General features: G+C 26.2%; 6 protein-coding genes across 6 annotated transcripts; 2 read left to right on the plus strand and 4 right to left on the minus strand.

Moving 5' to 3' along the window:
• Positions 1–625: 625 nt before the first annotated feature.
• LOC128961319 (protein shisa-3 homolog) lies at positions 626–3,276 on the minus strand. The gene is made up of 3 exons (XM_054307542.1): positions 3,084–3,276; positions 1,788–1,977; positions 626–1,433 (listed from the first exon to the last, which is right to left on the minus strand). Exons 1-3 carry the CDS (start codon positions 3,121–3,123, stop codon positions 692–694), a joined length of 972 nt encoding a protein of 323 aa, XP_054163517.1. The 5' UTR covers positions 3,124–3,276; the 3' UTR covers positions 626–691.
• Positions 3,277–6,558: 3,282 nt separating this feature from the next.
• Positions 6,559–9,602, minus strand: LOC128961859 (solute carrier family 41 member 1-like). The gene is made up of 7 exons (XM_054308161.1): positions 9,398–9,602; positions 8,356–9,314; positions 8,214–8,267; positions 7,811–8,132; positions 7,574–7,707; positions 7,347–7,498; positions 6,559–6,999 (listed from the first exon to the last, which is right to left on the minus strand). Exons 2-7 carry the CDS (start codon positions 9,146–9,148, stop codon positions 6,820–6,822), a joined length of 1,635 nt encoding a protein of 544 aa, XP_054164136.1. The 5' UTR covers positions 9,149–9,314; positions 9,398–9,602; the 3' UTR covers positions 6,559–6,819.
• A 3,933-nt stretch (positions 9,603–13,535) lies between these two features.
• Positions 13,536–15,911, minus strand: LOC128961668 (solute carrier family 41 member 1-like). Its single transcript, XM_054307927.1, has 6 exons — positions 15,128–15,911; positions 14,970–15,063; positions 14,235–14,904; positions 14,046–14,163; positions 13,748–13,798; positions 13,536–13,657 (listed from the first exon to the last, which is right to left on the minus strand). The coding sequence occupies exons 1-6, from the start codon at positions 15,909–15,911 to the stop codon at positions 13,536–13,538; spliced, it is 1,839 nt and encodes a 612-aa protein (XP_054163902.1).
• A 2,097-nt stretch (positions 15,912–18,008) lies between these two features.
• On the plus strand, positions 18,009–18,726 carry LOC128961669 (uncharacterized). Its single transcript, XM_054307928.1, has 3 exons — positions 18,009–18,241; positions 18,335–18,474; positions 18,581–18,726. Exons 1-3 carry the CDS (start codon positions 18,012–18,014, stop codon positions 18,724–18,726), a joined length of 516 nt encoding a protein of 171 aa, XP_054163903.1. The 5' UTR covers positions 18,009–18,011.
• A 2,651-nt stretch (positions 18,727–21,377) lies between these two features.
• Positions 21,378–24,068, plus strand: LOC128961802 (UDP-glucose 6-dehydrogenase-like). The gene is made up of 6 exons (XM_054308078.1): positions 21,378–21,803; positions 22,235–22,459; positions 22,540–23,283; positions 23,350–23,576; positions 23,650–23,779; positions 23,851–24,068. The coding sequence occupies exons 2-6, from the start codon at positions 22,301–22,303 to the stop codon at positions 24,028–24,030; spliced, it is 1,440 nt and encodes a 479-aa protein (XP_054164053.1). The 5' UTR covers positions 21,378–21,803; positions 22,235–22,300; the 3' UTR covers positions 24,031–24,068.
• Positions 24,069–24,420: 352 nt separating this feature from the next.
• LOC128961671 (putative methyltransferase-like protein 7A) lies at positions 24,421–24,985 on the minus strand. Its single transcript, XM_054307929.1, has one exon. It carries the CDS (start codon positions 24,958–24,960, stop codon positions 24,421–24,423), a length of 540 nt encoding a protein of 179 aa, XP_054163904.1. The 5' UTR covers positions 24,961–24,985.
• Positions 24,986–25,072: the final 87 nt, after the last annotated feature.

Genomic DNA, 25,072 nt, shown 5'->3' on the forward strand with positions numbered 1-25,072 from the left:
AAGTAAAACTATTGCAAACAAAAGTAGTTTATTTATATTTTATATATATATATATATATTTAACATATTAACATAAATAATAGTGTATTTATATATATATTTCTGTTGTATGCCTTTTTTGTTTCTTTACTTTACAATACAATTACTGTACAGAATATAAATATCATTTTGTGTCTAATTTTTGTGTGAAATGCTATTTATATACTCTTTTGTTGTATACTTTCTGTAAATATATAATCCATTTGTTATATAAAATTCAATTATAATTACAATAAGAGTTTAAACTTAATAAACAGTTTATATCTCATCTTTTGTTTTTTTGTGGTGGTGTGCAATCACCAAAAATGCAAATAATAAATTAATTTTTAAATTAATGAAATATTTGGTTAAAATTAAATTATCATAATTTTTGTTATTATTAGTTAACAATATTAATTAATCATAATTTTTAAATAATTAAATAAATAATGTCATTATAATAGTTGTATTCTATAATTATAATAATAATAGCTATAATTAAAATGATAATTATAACAATTTGTTAATTCAAAACTAACATTTATTTTGTTAAAAGACTAGTCATTAAAATATATATTTATTATTATATATAATATTGTGTTTCTGGGGATGTGTTTAATGATATACAAGTATAGAGAGAGAGAGAGATAGGAAAGAGTGGTATTCATAGCTATCATTGAGACTTTCGCCTCAATGAGTGACTGCTTTGTTGATGATATTGTGTATTAATTATAACAGAAGAGCTACTTTGTTGTGGCTGTGAATCTTGTAGTGATGGCTGTTGTTGTTGTGTTTTACTATAATTAGGTGAAGATAATGGTATCTTTACCTCAGTATTAGAGTCCTCAACAATGACATTACAGTTACTATTGAGCTCTCTGTTAGTCTGAGTTTCATTATTATGACAATTAATACTATTAGTATTTGTATGACTGTTTCCGCCACTACTAATACATGCTGTGCTGGAACTGGCAGTAGCGGCACTGGTAGTGGCAATTGAATTGCCAGATATTACACTCAATTGATAAGGAGGTGGCGGTTCATGACTCCGCTGATGTCTTAGGAGCGGATTGTGTTGGTATGAGCACAACGCAGCTGAAGGGTTAGCTCTGGTGGCCGCCAACACTGTTCTCAATTGTGTTGGCTGCGGGTGTGAACCGGAAAATACAGATAAGTCACCGCATAGGGCACTGGCCACCTGTTCGGGTGACTTGAAAAAGGCTGGATTTAACGGTTGGAATGACTCCAATGGGAACACGTGTGGAGAAGCAGACGAGTTACACGAGACTCGGTATACCTGATTGTCTCGGCTGTCACTTCTCTTCCAATACCGTTTGCAGACATAACACGTGAGGATTGTTAGGAACACCGATACTATACACGTGAGACCAATAATTTTCAATAGGATTCGGGGACTGAAATTACACAAATATTGAGGTCAAATTATATGTCCTATTATATCATATAAATTATATACAGTATATATACATATATATTATAATGTTATAGCTAATACATTAATAGGTATCGGTGCTCTGGTTTAGTAATCTATAACTAAATACTAATATACTATACAATATTATTGATCTTAAAATACTATCGATTTCTATTAATAGCCATAAATAAAAATTATTGTTTTTATTAGGAATAGTTTGTCTGTTAAAAATTAAATATTTGTTTGCTATATATTATAATATACATATTGTGGACAGATATTGCAAATATATATAATATAAATGAATGAATTAATTAATAAAATGAAAACATACTCGAGTTGAGTTCGTGTCGGATGACTAGTGTGTGTCTGAACCGATTGACTTCTTCGAGTACAACAATACTTATAGGTCGGAGTTCCGCAACAATACACGGCCTCCTCATTGGATTTGGTGGGACAGGAGAAGCCTGTATTCCACTTGTTGTACTGATCCACATATCCGGTACAGTAGTCGTCACCGAATACTAATAAAATGAAAGATAAGTTATATAAAAATGGGCTTAAAATCAAATTTGTTAAATAAATATTGATTTTTCGGTTGCTTTGAGGTCTTTATTTACAAATATGTGCCTTTAATGGCAGTCACACTTTGCCCAGAGAAGCAATAATATATAAATATATAGTATATATCTGTTTGAATTATGATCTACAGATGCAATGCACTGATATAACACAACTATAATATCGTTCCCTTAGGCAACAAGTAATGTCAGATTAATATCAAAATATTTGTCGACAAAAATCTTTTTTATGATTAGATTCTGTCGCTATATTATAGACACAGTAGGAGATCCAACCCGTTATAAATAGCTATTTATTATAATATATAACTGTATCACCGATTCTGCATTGTAAATGTCAATTGAATGTTAACGCCAACAATGCAAACTAAATATTTCATTTTACTGTACTTACAGCACAGTTATGTCAAGAATTGACAAGAATTTTTTTTCGCCAAAATGGATATTATATATCAATAAATATAATAAATTTTATCTCTAGATTATATGTAAGAATTGTAACATTTATTTATTACAGATCTGTAGATATAATAAATTGTTATCAATAATGTCATCCATTGATATCAATGAAGCGATTTTCTATTGAATCACTTGACGCGACTAAGAATTGTCGACTAAATACTGGCTAATGAGTTAACGGTTGCTAACTATAAATGATAACCAAAACCTAATTAAGTGATACTATCGACTGATAATAGAGTTGAGTTAGACATCTCTTGCCTATTGGAGTTAATCAACAAATATATAAGTATAATGAGAGTTCAATTGTCGTAAATTTTTGGTATCAAAATCAGTGAATTGTTAACTATTTTTGGTTAAGACTTCAATTCTTATTGGGATTTGAATCGGATTTCCGATTTCCTGCGAGTCTATCGTAAATAAGGAGCTTAAGGAGTGAACACTACTACTATTCACCAATATTTTTAAGACCATCTTTGGTGAATATCGCTACCAATAATGACCTCATGAGTGCACTCATCCGATATAATATACAATACCTAATAATCTGATACATGGCTTATATAAGGATGTCATCAAACTATACATACCTTGATGTTCGCCATCGGGCGACAGTTCTCGTACTTCCATTAAGTCGACAATTTGTCATTCAATAGTTGGTATTTTTTAAATGTAAAAACAATACACTCAAGTGATGAAACCTTTGGAAACTGCACTTTTAAAAGTCAATTGAAAAAACTAATAAATGTTAGAACCAAAAGAAATGATGTTTTTGAGAGATAGTAGTCAACGACAACGACAACGATAACGACTATTAGTTATGAACCGACACACAAATTGTTGGCACAAATGCACAGTCAGTCAATAGTAGCTTCGCGTGCGGTGTCAGTGCTCAGCGATAACTGAGTGAGAGCTGAGCCAAACACACGCGACAACTGACGTGTACGGCGTTCATGAGCCGCGCCATCGCAGTGCCCGTCGTTGGGCAGCAACCGGAGGGCCGAACCTATTGGTCACACGCGGACTCAGCTATACATTTGAATAACATTTGAGTAAAAGTTTTGTCAACTTTTTTTTTGTTGATTAACAATACAATACCTCTTTGTTTAAATTTAATTTGATTAGTCATTACAATAAACAATACTTTACTTTATATCCAATGTTTTTAATTATTGCATGTTTTCAAAACACAAAATTTTCATTAATTATTTTTTGGCCTAATTTATTGCTTTATTATAAATTCATTTATAACTTAAATACAATATCATTAGAGATTCTAACATAAAATTTTAAAATTGATTTTTGAATTAATATTATTGTGGCATCAAATGAGATGAAAGCAATTTAGCAAATTATAAAATTAAACAAATATTTAATTTATTGTTTTTAATTTAACTAATGAATGTATACGAAAAATTGTGTAAACGTTTAATAATACCTTTCAATATTAGCTATTTTTATCAAATTATTCAATTGTACTCAAAAACACTTATAAAGCATTGTATAATTAAATAATTAATGTTAATTTGCAAATAATAAATAAGTTTAATTTTAGTATTTGCTGTTCAATGAATGGTTGAAATAATATATAGTAAAAAACATTTATTTATATATTTAAATCGAATGATAATTTTTATTACAAATCTTAACTATTTTACTATATTTTGTTTCTGAAAATGTGTATAACGATAGCTTTTATGACACAATTATTGTATTGAATACATAAATAAAATATAAATAATAACATAACTATTATAAAATGATTCCAACACATCTGAAAATTAAATTATAAATTAAAGTTTAAGAATTGTGTTGAATCAAGTTTTTACGAACTCCTGAAAGGAGTACGTATATGAATTCTATAAGTCTGTCTGTCTGTCTGTCTGTCGGTCCCATATAGGTCAATGGTTCGAATCTAGGCTCTGCTACAATTTTTTTTTATTTTTTTTTATATTTTTATATATTTTTTTCTTTTTTTTTCTTTTTTAAGTTAAGGAGTTCGTATGGAAATGCTTTTGAAGCATTCTCAACTGGGTTTTTTTTATTGATTTATCAATAGAAATATTTTCTAAATTGAAACTTAAAATTTAAGATTTATATATTTTTATTGTATTTTTGAGATTATTTTTAATGAACATTTATAAAACATTTTTATTGTTTTATATTTTCATATTTAGCTATTTGGACAATACGTGTCCACTAAGTTTAGGAAAAATCGTCAAATTTATGTCAAATCTAAACTTTTGTCGTTTTACTACATAATTATTACATGAAATTAACTAACTTATTATTTTTAGCAATTAATACTTTTGATAAATATTCTACAATTAAATAATTGTTTTATAATTATTACTTTAAAGCTATTTATGTACTTATAAATTATATACTGTATAACACATACTATGTTTTCCCAATACAAATATGTAGTTTTTTTTACTGAATCGCAAATACAGTACTTACTCATACATTAAGTTTAATATCAAAACAAATGATAATATCGGTGATAATGTCAACAAAAATCATCTCATATTTTAAACAACACTACAAATATCTTAGTATCTAAATTAAGATTAATTTAAAATAAGGTATTTGGAAACAAATAACATCAAATATCCATTAATTTATAATGTATTTTGCTTTTAAAAATTGGAAACTATAGTAAATGCTGGAGAAAAACAAGTCAACATGTTTTTAGCAGATTAATTAAAGATATTTTTAAATAAATTATTTTCAAATATAAATCATTTAGATTATTGGTTTTTTCATCAAATTTGAAAACTTTTAGTTAGTTTTAATAGGTTATTAACAGTACTAAACTGTTATTTGATATTAAATTTTATAAATAAATTACATTTAATTTTCTTTTTAGATGTATAATATACATTTTTTTATTAATTTACATTATTTAAGTTTACAATACCAACAATAGTGGAAAACAATAAAAATTAAATATAAATAATTTTTTAAATAAACATTTTTTAATATGTTATATATATTTTTATAGTTTAATAAACTTTTCGACTATTGATTACTCTTTATAATTATGTAATAATGTTAGAATATAAATATAAATTTTTCTTAATAGATAATATACGTAGTGGTACTATAATTTTCATTGAAGTTTGTTACAACAGTTTAACAAAATAACTAAAATTGTCAAAAATAATTTGAAAGAGTTTAAATAAATTTGATAACTTAAAAAATTCATTTGTAACAATTATAATTTTATTTAATTAAAAAACACTAATCATTTTAAATGTAGTATTTTATATCTCTATGAAATATATTAATGATAAAATTTATATGATGATAAAATATTTGAATTGATGTTATATGAATCATATAATTATATATCATTTATATGTTGATATTTATATAAAGTAAATATTTTTATATGCTTGGGACAATTAATTAAATCTATACATTTTTAAATCCAATAACTTTAAATTATATTTAGGTTTGTAAAAAATATATAAATTAAAGGTAATATCACAAAAATCCAAGTTATACCGTAACTTATTTTTTACTATTAACAGTATATTATTTATTAGATTATAAATACAAATTGATAACTGTTTTAACTAATAAAAGTCTACCGGTAATTGTTTTTTAAATGGCTACCATTATAACTAATTTGTAATAATATAATAAATTTGTAGAAATTCTAAAAATCTAATATTTTTAATACAGTATACATATATTTGAACATATATTAAAAATCTAAATTTATATTCTGAAATTCATTTGGAAAATTAGCGAAATATAAATTTATTATATTTTTCTATTCATTTATCAACAAAACATATTTTAATACAATTATTATGATAATAAAAACTAAGATTAAAATTAATTTTAAAATGGATTTCAAGTATAAAATTCCATATATTGAGTAGTCATAAGATAAAGAGTAATTAATTAATATATTATAAGTTTCAACTAAACTTATAATTCCATATAATATTTATAATTACCTCTTAAAATAGATAATTATTATTGTTTTAGATATATATTAGTGTATTCTTTATAATTAAATATATTATAGAAAAATAAGTCAAAAATTTGTCACAAAATAGAAATTTATTTAAACTATTGATTTTGTAATTATAAAACATAAATTCACACATTTAATTAAATTAAATTTTTAAGGATGTCAATAGAGATTTCATTTAAATAGTTAATAAAATTTGATAAATAACATTCAATAAAATTAATGTACCGGTATAAAATTATTTTCATAACTAAATGTTAACATAATTAAAAAAAATTAAAAAGTGGCGGAAATTTTGAAATAAAAATCAGGGGCTAATTGTGGTTAAAACTGTCATTTTAGTTGCGAGTATTTGGATCACCGATCAGATATAGTATTTTAAAGACTATGAGAAGAAAAGCAGAGCCCAAAAAGTCACCAGAAGATGTCAAGAGAGGAATTGCATACGAGTCCGGATCAATCTCTTTGAGCCAAAGAATATGAACCAAATTGTATGCCATATATAACAATAGCGATACCTTTTGGAAGCAAATAATAGTACACTTATTTAGTGTTCAATTTTTCAAAATACAATACCTTTAGTTTTTAAACAAATAAATCAATTAATTTAGCGGTATTTAGAGTTATTATAATTGATTCATTAAATTCAATTAAATAGTAATTTAGAATCAATTAGCAAATTCTTTGTCACACAAGTCGAGGACAAATCATTGGTTAATCATTGTTCAAGTGGTTCATCAAATCAATCAAAAACACAACTCAAACAATAATAACATTTGAATTCGTCATTCGGCCAGTAATTGCTAATCAAAACCTCTAAATTACGGACATTTTGGCACAAAAAACAAAAATAATTTCATAATACCTGAAGTAACGCAAAGAACAGGTAAAATACGAAGAAGGGAGCCGTTAAGTGGATGTTCTCGCTTTTGTCGATCAATTTGACGGTAACGATGTAGAGTATGTGCGCCGGCAATGCCATCAGTAGTAGTATACGAGATGTTTTGATGTTTGTGTCTATTTTTTTTTAATAATAATAATATCTTTAATAAGATCTATAAACGCAATCAGATTTAAATTATTAAATAATACTTTTGTTGGTAAAAAATGCTTCAAAAGGACTGGTGAAAGCTTGAAATCCGGGAAATAGTACGCCTGGTTTGCCATATCTGAATAATGACGTTGATATACGACTCGCGTGAACCGCCACAAGATTACCACCCACTCTGTTGTTTGCATTTTAAATATATATATATTTATAAAAATCATTTTTAAAATCTTTAAATCACTACAAATATTTAATTAAAAAAATATTCAAAAACTACAAACCCGTTAATTATTGGCTGAAACAAAGCAATTCTGTCGTAAAGAGCAACCCCGTAGTCGAGTATAAAACCACCACAGCTTGAGATCATCATCGCTGCGATCACAGGATACCAACCACTGGTCACCACATCCTTAGTGTACTCATTCTTTGTGGCCAAATATATCCAAAATGGTAGTAAAATCAGAAAAAAGATGATTATTCCAATGGCAATGTATGGAAACTGTTCGGAATAGGTGTGATTGTGGATCAGTTGTGCAAAACAGGCCAATAAAGCAGCTGTGGTTACATCGCCCAAACTGGCAGCGATTGGTGTGGCGATGTTATCTAATATTTAATATAATCATAACATATTATATATCATTATAATTGACGTCAAGTAACAATCTATAGATATAAAATACAAACCCGGATCAATTCGGATCTTATCGCAGAAAACAATTATACATATCATACACGATCCTAAAAATGCAAAAATTAAACAAATGATAATTGATGTCAAGTATGTGATTAAAACATTTAACAAAAAAAAAACAAATAAAATACAAACCGAGAGCAAAACAGGCGACATTAGCCGTGATGAGACTGGAGGACACGAGTGTCAAACTTTTATTGAGATCAGCTTCTCCGGCAACAACACTCCAGATGATGGCCACAATAGCGGCTAAGAATGAGACTACCGTTGCCTGACACTGGACGAGAGCGATGTTGCCTTTGGCTAACTTTAGTGTCAGTTTCCAGTGTTGCATATTTCCGAGATTGGCGTGAGTCGACAAACGGGCAGCCATTGTCATCTCAAGGTTACCCTTCAGACCCAACAGCGATGGCACCAAAACAAACATTTCTGTGATCCGAATGAATACACTCCAGTGCTGGACGTAATCGAGTATAAGACCGGCGCCAACATTGCCGAAACCAGCGATCATAAATGCAATGAAAATTTGAATACTTGTCGTAAGCAGAGCCTCTTCGCGGTTAATATTAATGCCGAACGGGGGAGTGGGGGGACAGGTGTTTGGTGAGTCATGACTGGGAAGTATCTCTTTCTCAATGATTGTCTGCAATACAGAAAAGTCCAGATCTTTAGCGTTACTATTGGATGACAAGAGTGAAGCGTTCGACGAGTTCTTTGACTCCGGAGTTATGGCTCCGTTGAGACATTGATTATCATAATAGTATGGTTTGCAGTCACACTTGTAGTCGTAGTCATCAGCGGTGGGAACCACACCAGATGGCTGTTGGTAGCCATCGTTGCTTTCGTCGATAACGATCTCTACTGAAGGCACTGTCGTCGGCAGCGGACAGTCGTCTCCCAAATAAAACTGTTTTCTTTGCGAATCCATTGATGGTTAACTGTTATACCGATTACTAATTTCAGATACTCTTTGGACTCTCGGATGACAGACTCAGATAAGTTAGGATATCTCATAAGTGAAATGATTTTTGTTATTATAAGAAGTATTAAATAAATATTACAATAAAAATGTATGAAATCTATTGACTGAAAAACTGGAGACAATTTCATGAAACAAACAAAAATCAATTATTAATCAATTAAATCAATTGTATTATCAAATTATTATATTACATACCTATTGCTTAGCCCATAAATGTGTGATTTGTGATTAAATTAGTTTATAATAAACATATAATTAATATAATAATAGTATTTGAAAGCATATAAAGTAGACATTGACTGCACTTAGGATTACATTTTTGAGACTAAATGGCTTACAATCACTCATAGGCTTTATATTATAGTCATTTGGAGTCAACACAACATTAAATGTATATATGTATAGCATATACTGTATATATAGTATGTATACCACACGTATAGTTACTACAGTATATACGTTATCTTGTAATACCCGTACACTTCAAAAGCGTTGCCCCGTTTGGCTGCAAGTAGTGGCCGATTGTGCGCGCAGTCGACTACTAGTTAAACACTACAGTATTACTAAACAACCATTACTTTATTGGCACCGATATTACGTTACACATACATAGTATACAGCATTACATACACACAACTATTGCCTAATCAAATATTATGCATACAATACAGTGTATTGTTTTTTTGTTGTTTCATATTTTTTGATTTATGAAATTTAACTGCAATTCATATATTTTTTTGATAATATGATAAACAGCAACATATGATACATTGAAAAGCAACAATTTTTTAAGTTATTTTATTTAATTAACATTTATTTTTAAAATACGGATGTTTACTAATAAAGAAAAAATTACAGAATATTCTCCAAAAATTTTAAACATTTTAAAGAATATTCTCGATGTTTTATAGTTAACACTAAATGATTATTTAAGTGGTAAATAATCAGCAAAAAAAATTATTTTATATTTGTAAAAAATACTACATAATCATTATAATTATGGAAAAACCCAAAATAAATATAAAGAAAATTAAATAGTTTTTATCTTTAAATTTTAGCATACTCATTTAAACACAGAATTTTTATTATCATTGTTATTAATATTTTAATGATTTTATGTGCGCACAATATTTTATTGATATTTGTGTTTTGCATAAGTATTGATTTTCAACGTTTTTTTTTAAAAAAAATTATTGATTTAAATTACAGAATATATTTTTGATTGTTTTCAGAGAAAAAACATTTATATTTTGTTTATTTATGATTAGAAAATTGTGTTATTTTTTAAAAAATATAATTGTTCAAATATGTATTTAGCTTACAGTTACAATTATTTCCGTTATTTGTTAATTAAAAAAATAAAATAAAATTGTAAATATAAATAAAAAATATAAATAAAAAATATAACATATTTTAAGATTACTAATTATCACGTTATTGCCGAGTGGAGGCTACTTATCGACACTATTATGATACTATTATATTACCAGTAAGTGCTGGTAATTTAATCAAACAATAAATATTAAGAGCAAAACACAACAATACTAGTAATATCTGTTTGCTAACCCTTTAAATAATAATTAAGTTTTAGCTAATTATTATTGAGTCCAAAAAGCATACATTGCATATCAATAATGATTAATTACCTCATATGACAACATTACAAAATCTAATGTTTTTATTAATAAATAATTAAAATAAACTTTATTTTAATTAAGCATAATAATGATTTAAGCAACTATTGATATTATATACACTTTACTTAATCGTATTGCATTATTAAATTTATCAATGTACAAGAAACAATTAATTATTTTAGATAATTAATTATTTTTATTTATAGTAAAAATGATCAAGGCTTATTTTTCTAGTAAATTTTCCATATAAAATTAATTGATTTTATAACCTATTGAAAGCACAAATTATAATTAAATTATCATTGAAACCTAAAACTTTAATTTCTATTATAAATTATATTATAATTTATAATATAACGAACCTCTAAACCTAATTGTCTTTCAAAAAGTCAATAACAATGTATACTAATATTTAAATGTAAATATAGTTTTAAATGTTTAAACAAACAGACAGGACATTTAATATCTATAAATTTGTTTCTATAAATAAATATTAAAATCAATTTTCACACTATTCATAATGATTAGCATTAATATTATGGACCAATTATCTATTATTTACATTAAAAACACTGAATCTAATATACAGTATATATGGGACATCATAATAATAATGTTTTAATGACTTCCTCGGTATATCATATTAACAACAAAATGTTTGAATCTATCATTGAATCCAAACACATATTGAATTACAGATTCAAATACTGTAATATAATTAAAATTGACTGAATTTCGACACTTTCGTGAGTTTGCCAAATAAAAGGCTTTATATTTTGAACTTAATATTTTCAGGGATACAAAAAAAAATGTTTATATTATCTGACAGTTTCTTGGCATCACTTTTATGCTATAATTCATGACAATTGCATACCTGTTTGGTGAAAGTTTGATGATTAGTTAATCATAAAGTCCATTATAAGAGAGAGAGAGAGAGAGAGAGAGAGAGATAAAACTAAATGTAATTTTTCTAATAAAACTTATGACAACATTTGTTGCTAATATAAACAATCAATTTATTTGATTTCCTAATCTCTATATTGTTAACCACTTTTTTGTTGCTATAATAGAAAATATTTACTAAATTTACATTATTTAAAATAATTGTAAGAGAATTTTTAGTATTTTACAAATGGTTTACATTTATCTACTTTTCTAATATTACTATACTTTAAGCTCAATATATTAATAATTTTATTTGTTTTTTAATTGTCATTTAATTTGAAATAATATTGCCTTTTCTCATGTAAATATTGCCAGAAGTGCATTAAACAAAATAATGTTAAAAATACTTGTTTTTATTTTTTGAAAAAATCAATTATTATTCTTATTACGCAAACTATTATATTAAATAATTATATTTAACATGAAATATATAATAATTATAATTATAAAACCGATCATTTCTAGTTAATACTAATTCTCGTTAAAAATATTCAAATCATTTTTTATTTATTATTGTTTTGACTTTTTTCTGTGAATTTCAATGTTATTATGTCATGAATTGTATGAAATAATATAGTATTATATAATACATACAGTATATATATATAATATACGTATAATATATATATATATATATACTGTATATGTATATTTAAAAAATCTTTGTGATGTATTGATGAAAATAAAAATGTTTGATTAAATGAGTGTGTATTCGTGCACAAACATATGTTTAGTAAAATTTATTGACTTATTTTTTTTATTATTTTAATGCAGATTTTTTTTTAATCGGAAGTATGTTAAGTATGTAAAACAAACTAAAAAATTTAACCGTTAAAACATAAAATATATAACTAAAACATTTTATACTAATCATTATTACTACAAGCATTATTTATACATTAATTTTTTAAATGTTTGTAATATACTAAAGCATATAATTTTTAAAAATCTTTTTATATAAATTGAATGTTTTATTGCAACATATTGTATGTATAAATGATTAATTTCAATTGTAATAATCATTATGACAAGACATTGATAGATAAATGCATTTGTTTTTAAAAATTACTGTATTTAAGAGAAGTAGAAAATAAAACAAAATAAAATACACTTAATTTTATTTTATAGTGTTTAGTAAATAACTTATCAAAAAAAGTAATAATAATAGTTATTGAATAGATATATAATATTGACTATAAATTTAACGATTTAATGAACTTTGTATTGATTATTTGCACTCGTAATCAATATATACGGGTATTTACTAGACTTCGTTATTAAGTTATTAATAACCTCAATAAAGTTTAATAAAATTATGATTGACTTTGTATTTTCATATGTTAAAAAATAATTAAAACAATGTGACTGATAATCTAATATTGTAATTAAATATTTAATATTATATAACAACAAAATAATATCCTATCATTTATAATATATATATATATATATATAGACGACTAAAAATAAACTATAATTAATTATGAATATGATATTATATGATAAAATGCAGTTTATAGTAAATAGTAAATACAATAAAAACAATCAAACTTCATATAATTGTAATAAATTATTATATAAATTACTAAAAATATGTTTATATAATAAAATAATCATATATTAATTTATAATAATATGTAAATTGTATTATAATTTCGTAATGTATACACAGATAAAATTATGTAAATGTATATATAATTTATAACAACAATAATGACAACAAAAATATTCTATGAATTACTAAAAATATATTAAATTTCATAATATTCGTCAATTTGTTTGCTTAATGTATTTGGATCTCCTATAGTGACCAAAACCATGTATGCAATGGTCAATAAAGCTGTGCCAATGAGATCTCCCATTGCCATTATGCCTATCAATTATAATGTAGTTATTAATAAATTAAATTACTAATAATAATAACAATAATAATAGAAATTATATTTAAAACTTTTATGATTACCAGGAATTGCACTGTTATCGGGATCTATTTTCTTTGTCCACAAAAAAGGCACTAAAACATGAGCAATATATAATAGAATTGACACTTGAATTAGGGCTACTAATAGGTAGGTGCCCATAAATGGCACCGTTAATTGAACTTCATGTGACTGTATTAATCTAATTGTTATCATATATATTATATGTCCCGGTATTGCCATCACCAACAGTAATCTGGCTGTTCTCACGTTAGTATCTATAGACACACGTATAGATTTGATTAATTAAATTATTTATTTGTATTAAGATCAATGACATACTGGTGCCAATAAACACATTGTGAGGCGATTGACATATTTTTGTGCTCACTTTGCAACTGTTAGGAGGCTTTTCACCTAAAGAGCACCTCTGATGCAAATACGTTGATATTCTGCTGGCCTGTCATATAAATTAATATATAATCAATACATTTATTTTTTTGTGATAAATGAATGTAAAGTAATAAATACCTGAACCGCTACCAGATTAGAGCCGACACCATTAATGATTGGCTGAAATATAGCAATTGTTTCAAACATACTAACAGCTAAATCAAAAATAAAGCCACCGATGCTTGAAATAAACATTGCTATAATAATAGGATACCATCCCTGATGAATTAGTTCTCGAGTGTATTCATTGTTTTTTGCTAATATTATTAGGAACGGTAGTATGGCAATGAAAATGAGTATAAATGCCGGTGCAATCCATCGTATATGTTGTACTTCAAATAACAGTTTGGCTGTTCCGGCCAACATTATGACTGCCGATATGTCGCCGAGAAACGCAGCGATCAAAGTGCTACAGTTGTCCGGATTGACACCCGCTTTTCGGGCCAGTATGATTACGGCTATCATGAGAGAGGCTAGAAAAAAACCGGTCACCGATGCTGTGATCAAACTGGTGGCACAGATTAGCAAACAGTGATCCAATTGAAACTGCCAGTCTTTAGCTGTGTTTACTGCAACAGCAAACAGTGCGGCCAAAAGTGCCACAACTATAGCCTGACATTGAATTAAAACAATATTTCCTATGCCGTGTCCCCACTGTTGCGCCGGCTTATCGAGGTTTCCTAAATTAGCCTGAGTTGACAATCGGGCCGCTAATGTCATCTCTAAATTGCCTTTAAATCCCAGAAAACTTTTTTTTAAATAAAATAAAACTATTTAAATAACAAATAAATGATTTAAATTACAATTACTTACGAAGCTATCAATATAAATAACTCGGACACCGATTTAAAGACATCCCAGTGCTGTACAGAATCAAGTATAAGACCGGCACCAACATTACCAAAGCCTCAATTTTAAAAAAATAAGAAATTAAAATATAATATTTTTAAAATATAATTCATAGACAATACCTGCTATAAGAAAGGGAAGAAAGACCTGAAGAAATATGACTTTATATGTTTCGATTTCTCCGTTAAACTCTTTGTTTTCATTTGGATAAGTATTTCGTATATCTTGACTAAACCGTCGTAACGACAAACCCGGATCACCGAAAAGCATTGTCCGAATGCTATCTCTTCGCTTTTCACTAGCATTTGAGGTGACGGCTGAGGATCTTCTTCGGGAAGGTGTATGAGATCGAAATTGAGATGAATTGTGAGAAATATGTGACAACATTGAAGACATCGACCTTTTCGATGATGTCCTCCACGACTGCCTAAATGGTAGCTCTCCTTTCGATAGATGTTCAATATTTTGGTTTTTTATTGAATCTTCTTCTTCAACCTCAGGTATTATTTTCAGATCATAACGAGTGTCATCTTCATTAAGAAAAGCCTCATTAATAACACCTCCCATTCCGATGTGTGGATCTTCATCCTTGAATATATTGATGACAACCACTGGATTAATGCTGCCGTATGTGTTGGTAGTATTTGTCGAGTTTTTAATCGGTTGTTTTGCTGAACTGTTGTCCTCTGAGCTAATATTTTTGCCACAAATACCACAACATCGGACATCACATTCCTCAACACCTTCAGTGATGACAATATTTTTCAATTCATTATTATCTTCTTCTTTTAGTTGATTTTCATTAATCTTTGACATCGATTCACGATTTGTTTCATTATTGTCGTCTTTTTTGCCACAATTGTCACATTTGTCTAACATATCACTATCAGTTCCCAGTTTAGTCATCTTTATAATGATATTATTTAATAAAATAAATAACTTGAAAAAGTTGTAGGATTTTGTGTCACACTTGGGATTAAGTTTAGTCGCAGACTTAAACTACTGAAGTCGTGTCTCATTTGTATCAATAAATAAATTGATACTAACATTGATGACAGAAAGCTGTCAACAAATGGTAATAAATTTCTTATTATTATTTAGTCTAATTTGAAAGTAAAAATTTTTTGTTTTACTTTTTTTTAAATGTAACAAAAAATAGAAACAACAAAACAAGAGTTAAAATTAGGTTCAAATATCTAATATATATAATAAACAAATACACCAATAATCATAATAACTACATTGTATGTAAACAATTAATTGCTACTTTTAAGCATACCTTGAAAATTATATATAATTCATATATTTTTTAAACAAAAAATAAATGTCAAATACAATAGATAAAAACAACAACAAATATGACAATTTAGTATATTATGTTAAAATTACTTTCTATATACATAGTAGATATACCTAATATAGAAAATTATTATTTTGCATTATTTAACAGACATTGAAATTATTGATAATAATTAAAAAAATTATGTATTCAATAAATACTAATAATAAACAATCACAAAATTATTGGCACAAAAAAAACATAATTTAAATAACATAACATATTTGATAAAAAGTGTTGTTTTAAAAGAAAACTTTGAAATTCTTTAACAGAAAAACAAATATATAAGTGATATACAAAGTGATGAAATAAATAGGATTACATGCAAAAAATAATAATGTGAATATAATTACTAATAATATCGTAAAAATACTATAATAATAATATTTGTTTCAAAAGTAAAAAACAATGTTTTTTAGTCGGCTAACCGTTTGTTGTTTAGCACTGTTATTGAGTAGAGTAGGTCTGATGCTATTTGATTGAGATCAGGGACAGCACTGTTATAAAGGCTTGCAATCAACTTAATCATCATTTAATTTGCAAATTTGTTAAACGATTTTGATGCGGGATAATAATAATAATAACAACAATAAACAATATTTAAATGTATATATAAAAAATACCAATATATTATTTATATTAAATTAGTCACAAAATTAGTTATTATTTTGTTGCTTCTCTTGGCTTATTGTGATTACTGAATTGAACTCATTATAATGTTTCATATTAATTGTTAACTATAAACTAAAAGCCCATTATTAGATCACTTATTAATCAAATTATATATACTATTTGACTTTTACTATAATATACACAAATTATTTAATTATTTAATATGAATTTTCTGTATGTTTTTCACTGACAATCGATTATTTTTAATTTTTTTTTAGTTTATAATAAGTAGTTATAACTTATAACACATTAGAAGAGCACATAAATTTCATTATACAATCGTGAGTTGGTTTTTGATATTATGGTATTTCAAAACCCAATTGGGAATTGAAAAGTTAAACTCAAATTAAGTTAACGGTTAGCTCTTTGGAAAAGTCAATTATTTTATAAATATATATCATATACTGTAATACAATATATAGTTTCTGTTAAACTAATAATCATAAATTTCAACAATAAATACTACAGATGTGGTGTTTGAGTGCAAATGTGTTCAGCTATGAAATTAGTTAGTTATTAAATAAAATTTAGGTTTTATATAAAGAATTAATTCAATTAAAGCTAATATAACAAAATAAAAACTAATTTTTCTGTTATTTTTTAATTTTCTCTAAAAACAAATGTTTTATATATCATACATAATTGCAAATAATAGCGTAACAGTCTATTTACAAGCATAACTAAAATTATTTTTTTATCATTTCAAAATTCTGTATAAATATTTAATATAATAAATTGCGAAATCTTTTTTAATTTTATAAATTAAGTTATTTTTATTTTTCTATATATATATCAATGTCATAGATTTATAGTATATATATATATATATACAGTGCTCCAAAACGATATCACAATTCCCACAGTTATAACATATGTTATACGAGACTACCATAGAGAGCATCTTTAATGGAGAGAGCGCTCAGAGAACTAATAGATAGAGTATTGTATGGATTGAGAAAAAAATCAATAAAACAATGTCGGCGTCTGATCTAACAATGAATTATTGTTTTCCTCTTTTTTTATTAACCTTTTTGTCATATCTGTCCAATTGTATGGCTGTCAACTACTGTCCTCTTCGAGAGACGGCTACCACTAAGTTGGATGCTCTTCGGTCTAAAAATTTTTATGAATGTCCCGGAAATTTGCCAAAACATTACAGTGAGTGCTGTAATGATAACAAGTGCTGTCCTTCACTCACCACAAGTATCTATGAGATCGACCAAAAGTAAGTGTCTGTTTCATTAAATGTATTTTTTTATTTTAAATTTATTGCTAATATTTTTGCCTTTTTTTCTTTACAACCCGTGTTTGTCAATAGTTTGGCTCTTATGATAGCCATAACAGTAACGATAGTAAGTCTGGTATTTGCCATCTTTTTGGTGGTCTGTTGTTTTTGTCCGACTTGTCCTCTCTATAATTCATGCAAAATGCGTTACACCAGAGACTATGCGGGTTGTGGTGAGTGTCACGATCTAATTGCATACATTATTGTCGACCAGATATATATATATATTCAATATATTGGTGACAATATTATTAACCCGTATATTAATGATTTATTTAGCACATAAAATGGGCGAAACACCTCTTTATTCATCGATGATGCCGTGTGAGTCACCCGTCGGCAGTACTGTTGTTATTGCACATCCATTGAGGGACAAACCAAACGGCTATATCAACGATAACAAAGCTAAAGAGGCAGCCGTTTGATAATATATTTGTCAAAAATATAATTCAATTGAAAGTCTAGAAAATATTGATTATTGGCTAAAACTTAAATGCGATGAACAAAATCATTGATTTTATTTACTTACTGATAGTATTTCCGATGCAAACGAACTTATTATATAATTATTATTTTTTTGTTATTCAGTATATAATTCAATATATATTTTCATTTTTGATAAACATTTTATTTAATTGTTTTTATAAAATTTTTTATAAACAGTATATTTATAAAAACAATTTAAAAAGTAATTATGGACAGTGATAAATAAAAATTTGAATCTTTAATACTGGTATCCATCAACTAATGTAATACAAATACAAATGTATTATACTTTAATCATACTATCTTAACATTAATCCTTTTTTAATTGATACTATTTATGCAATAAGTTTTTAATTAATTTTTTTAGGTAAATTTTTAGTGATCTATTATCCATAATTACTTGATTTTTATAATATTTATTATCTTAAAAAACAAAGTTTTTAATAACACCGATAAAGTGATTTTTATAATTATTTATATCATATAAGTTAGTTTTCTCATGTTTATACTCATTTTAATGTAATATATTGTAATTTTGATATATTATAATTATTTATTAAACTAATATTTTATCATTTTATTATTAGTATATATGTGCATTTTAATATATAATACATGTATTACATATTAACTTACAGTTTATTATATTGTATTTATATTTAATTTTTACTAATTTATACTTAATTTTAATACAATTGACTAAATTATATACAATATAATAATATTAATAATTGTGTATTTTAATATAAAATAAATTATGTAAGCATTTTGAATATAATGTAAACTATTAAATATATAATTATATGATATATTCTATTATATATTGACAATTAAAAAATTAACTTAAATAATTTAACTTAATTGATGTAATCAAATAAAATGAACAAGTTATTTATAAAAACAAAATGTATTTGTTAAGTTTCATTTATATTATCTTTCATGTTTATTAACTAATAAGTTAAATTAACTATAAACTAAAAAAATAAATAGAAATTTTTTTAATAATTTCAATTTAAAGTAACAAACACTGCCAACACTTTATTTGATAATAGAGTATCAAACTTAATATATTAATAAAAATAAATAAATTTTAAACATTATTAATAGAAAAGAGTTAAGTTATTCATATGTTTAAATAACTATTCATATAAAATGATTTCATGTTTCTATCAAACTGTTCATCAATAGATCAAAATAATTTATAATAATTTATAAATTATAATAAACTTTATTGTTTTTGAATCAAATTATTTTATTAATAAATAATATTTAATAAATTATGAATTTTTAAAAGTATTTTTAATAATAATTTATTAACATAAATAAAAATAATAATAATAAATAAATGTCCATAAATATAATATAATAAAATAAAATCCTTTAAGTCATCAAATATTTTAAGACTATCACTTGACATTGTTTGTCATAAAACAACTTAAAATTGAAAACATGTTTACATTGAATTTTATAAGTGTAATATTATTAGTTAAACTTATTTTTGATTATATATTTAAAGCAAATCTTTATAATTATTTGTTAAATTATATTGAAATCAATTTATCCGATGTGTTATTTGATAAAATGATTATATTGGTTTTTCTTGTTTTATGTTATTGAATCAGTAATATTATTAATCAAACATTTTATTATTTGATTTAACTGTAAGTTTATATAATGTATTAATAATACTCTAAAATAAATATATAAATTATATGTTATTCAAATTATCTATATTATTAGTTGTATGAAATGCTAAATGTTAATAATAATTTATTAAATATACCTGTACTATTTAAATATTTTGAATACTAAATTTTTCTATCAAAATATGTTTTTTTGTAATATGATTTTGCAAAAAAACGTAATTACAGTATATCAAGATTATTTAGCAAAAAAAGCACATAATGTTTAATTACTTACAATATTTTTACAGTTACTACTATAGTCTTTTAATAATATATTATTGTTTAATTTAATTTTATTATTAAAAGAACGTAAATTAGTGTATTTTATTATTTATTTTCAAATTACCAAAAAAAAATATTTTAATTATATATACATATAGTTATTATTACTATATAATCATCGATAATATAATTATGTAAGTATTTGCTTAATTACCATAATTTAAAAATGTTTTGAAAATTATTTGAATATTTTTTATTTAAAAAACTACTTTTATATTAATAGTATCAAAATAACTAAAACAAAAATTCCAGTTTTACCGGTGCTCTCAAAAATAAATTTCTAAAAACTAACATAATATTTATGATATTCGTGTGTATGTACTATAAAGTGATGTTTGAAAGCATTAAATTTGATTAATTAATTCAATACATGCCTTTGCTTAGGAATCAATAGTATAATGATTTTTAATATTTATTATGAAAAACATTTTTTATTTTGAATTAAAGTCATGAATCGGGAAATTTTACTCTCTCTCTCTCTCTCTCTCTCTCTCTCTCTCTCTCTCTCTCTCTCTCTGTCTATCTTTCTATCTATTTATCTGATGAATTGACCAATAATTACAGTGGTATTACTAGTGTTTAACATTTACTCTCTTACTTAACATTATTTAAGTGTCTATTGAAGAGCCAAACCCATCGTAAAAGATATTGGACTCGAAATTGTTTGAAACTATTTATATATCATAAGGTATTGTCGTGTCATTTACTCTATCAATGATTATTGTATTGAGTTTAGTGCTCAGGGATTAGTTTTTTGGTAGACTGGAGTAGAGTGAGAGTCTAGTTTAGACACTACTATACTATACTGTGGTGTAGAGTCTGTGCAGTCCAAAGACAGTCAGACGAGTGAACAGACATTCAAAGAGTAAGGGCGTCTCAAACGCCAAATTTCACAATAAAATAGCCATAAAATGTATTTATAATAATAATAATAATAATTGACATAAAAATATCAGCTTTTAATTCATCAGTCAGTGATTTGTAGCATTCATTTGCATCATTCATACACTTCATATCAAATACCTTATCAACGGATCCTGAATTCAATGGTAATTCATATGATTTTTTGTTTTAGTTTATTTCCATCACTTCATATAATATGATTGTCTGTTCAGATTAGAGTTTTGTGTAATCAATGTCATAGTATTGTAATTATATTGTAGTTATATTTTATAAGTAATTAAGTAATTTAATATTTTTATTGCATCCTTTTTGTTTGATTTACTAAATATTTCTCTTATTTTTTATCAATAATTGCAATCTTGTGTGTACTACAGTATATTTACTGTATATTAATTGATACAATTGTAATAAGTTTATTATAGTTGTATATAGTTTTAATTATTTACATTTGTCTTGACGTATTTATATATATATATATATATAATTCAGAGTAAATGTAATAAAATAAAAATATAATTTACAACTTATTAAATCCTATTTTAATATTAAATATAAATTTCATTATAAAAACCCATAGATATTCTCAATTGACAAACAAATCATCGGAATACTAAATACTAATAACAAATAAACAGCAAAAACAATGGTTATCGAAAAGATTTGTTGTGTGGGTGCGGGTTATGTCGGTGGACCCACCTGTACGGTCATTGCCAATAAATGTCCAGATATTAGGGTTTGTGTCGTCGACTCCAATACCGATAGAATAGCGAAATGGAATTCAGATGAACTGCCTATTTATGAGGTATACCAACAGTTTTTTATCCCAATTTAATTAATAATTTAATTAAATTTTATTTAATTAATTAATTAATTAATTAATAGCCAAAACTCGATGATATTGTTCGCGAATGTCGCGGAAGAAATCTCTTCTTTTCGAACAATCTTAAGGAAGAGATAGAAAAGGCGGATATTATCTTCATATCAGTGAATACGCCGACAAAAACTTTTGGTTTTGGCAAAGGAAAGGCCGCCGATTTGCAAAACCTGGAAAACGTGGCCCGACTTATAGCCAACTATTCAACCAAAAGCAAAATAGTGGTCGAAAAAAGTACTGTACCGGTGAGGGCGGCTGAAAGTCTCAACAGGATATTAAAGGCAAATACAAAACCTGGTATTAGGTTTGATGTACTTTCAAACCCTGAATTCTTGGCCGAGGGAACAGCTATTGCCGATCTTCTGAATCCGGATCGCATTCTCATCGGTGGTGAAGAGACACCAGAAGGTCGTCGAGCAATACAATTGTTGTGTTCGGTGTATTCAAAATGGATTCCAGAGGAGAAAATCATCACAACTAATACGTGGTCTTCAGAGTTGTCTAAATTGGCTGCCAATGCATTTCTTGCACAACGAATCTCATCGATTAACGCCATTTCGGCCATCTGTGAGGTAACCGGTGCTGATGTGTCAGAAGTAGCTCATGCGGTCGGATCTGACACACGCATTGGCTCCAAGAACCTTATGGCTGGTGTTGGCTTTGGTGGCAGTTGTTTCCAAAAAGATATCTTGAATTTAGTTTATCTCTCGGAATGTCTTAATCTGCCAGAAGTTGCCGCATATTGGAGTCAGGTATAGACAAACTTATAAATACCATTAATCATAAAATAATAATAAGTTTTTTTTATCTATTAACAGATAATAGAGATGAATGACTTCCAGAAAAGACGATTTGCTTTAAGGATCATTGAATGTCTTTTCAATACCGTTACCAACAAGAAGATTGCAATCTTGGGTTTTGCCTTTAAGAGCAATACGGGTGACACTCGTGAGTCTCCGGCTATTTTGGTTTGCAAATACCTGTTAGAAGAAGGCGCTCGACTCTGCATTTATGACCCTAAAGTGCCTAAACAACAGATCTATTCGTATGGATCTAATGTCTTGTTATTTCTAAATATCTCATTAATTAACAAAAATTTTTACATTTTATACAAATAGGGATTTGAAAGTTGCAGACAATGCAGAAAATGAAAAATTTAAAAACTTGATTGAAGTGGTAGATAATCCATACAAAGCTACAGACAAAGCTCATGCCATTGTCATCTGCACTTCTTGGGATGAGTTTCTGGTAAGTTATTTCACATTTTTTTAATTCACATTCAATTAGATTTGATATTAAAATGTAAATTGATTTTACAGAAACTTGATTACAACAAAATGTATGACCAAATGCTTAAACCTGCCTTTGTTTTTGACGGACGAAAAATGGTTAATATCGAAGAACTACAATCCATTGGCTTTCATGTCGAAACAATCGGCCGAAAGACATCCAAACAACCGTTTAAGACACGTATCACTCGATACATATCTTCCGATTGATGACTAATACAATTATATATGAAAATATGACTAAAAATCATCTCAACTATGTTTTTTAAATTTAAATGATTTAAACTTATCATTTTAATATCTTATTTTTTTATATTGTTATGTTTTGCTTCTATTTTTTTTTTATTTTAAACTATTTATTTTATTTTCCATTAATTTATGGTCCAATAAGTTTACTAAATACAGTATTTACAATATATTATTTTTAGATAAATATAAATTTTTAAGAGACAAAAATGTACTGAAATGCCAATTTATATACCATAATATAAAAAAAATTATTAATCAATGAATTTTTAAGCTAATATTTAGGTGACAATCATTTGTATAATTTATTTAAAAATCATATCAAATAAATTTTTATATGTTTTTTTAAGATTCTTATTTATAAGCGATTCCGAAAATATGAGGTCTTATTAAAGTAATGAATAGATCTTTAACTACAACCGATTGTTCATTAATTGATGTAAAGTTTGTCTCTCTTATCAAACGACTTGTTTGTAATGTCAATCTGCAGTCGTCGTTGAATAGTTTCCACAGATATTCAATCCACGACTGGAACCGATAGAGTAAAGTTCCCGATTCATAGGCCACGTGTTCGACATAAATGAACCGTCCGTTTGGTGATAAAACGCGTTTAATCTCTTTCAGACACTTCTTGATATCACAGACAGAACATAATACATGTGTTGACACAATCACATCGATGGTATTGTCATCAATTATCGACATGTCTTCAGCGCTTCCAGTGATGGCATTCTCGAGAATAATATACGGGTATTGTCTGAGTTTATTATGAAAGTGTTTCCACATGTTTTCATTTGGTTCAAGTGCTATAAGTCGGGTATTTTTAGGATAATATTTCAAATTATTTCCACAACCGGTGCCAATCTCCAGAATCCTGAGACACCCGACACCCATATTTGCCAATTGTTTATCACAAGAATATAAGGTATTAATTGATAAAAATAGTTGTTTTTTATATGAATCTAAACATTTTGATAGATTTAAAGAATCAATTTTGCTTAAAATT

This window comes from Oppia nitens, unplaced genomic scaffold, assembly GCF_028296485.1.
Source record: "Oppia nitens isolate AA-2021 unplaced genomic scaffold, nextdenovo-longstitch-racon4-pilon3 scaffold5_pilon_pilon_pilon, whole genome shotgun sequence".
In the NCBI taxonomy this organism is placed as follows: domain Eukaryota; kingdom Metazoa; phylum Arthropoda; class Arachnida; order Sarcoptiformes; family Oppiidae; genus Oppia; species Oppia nitens.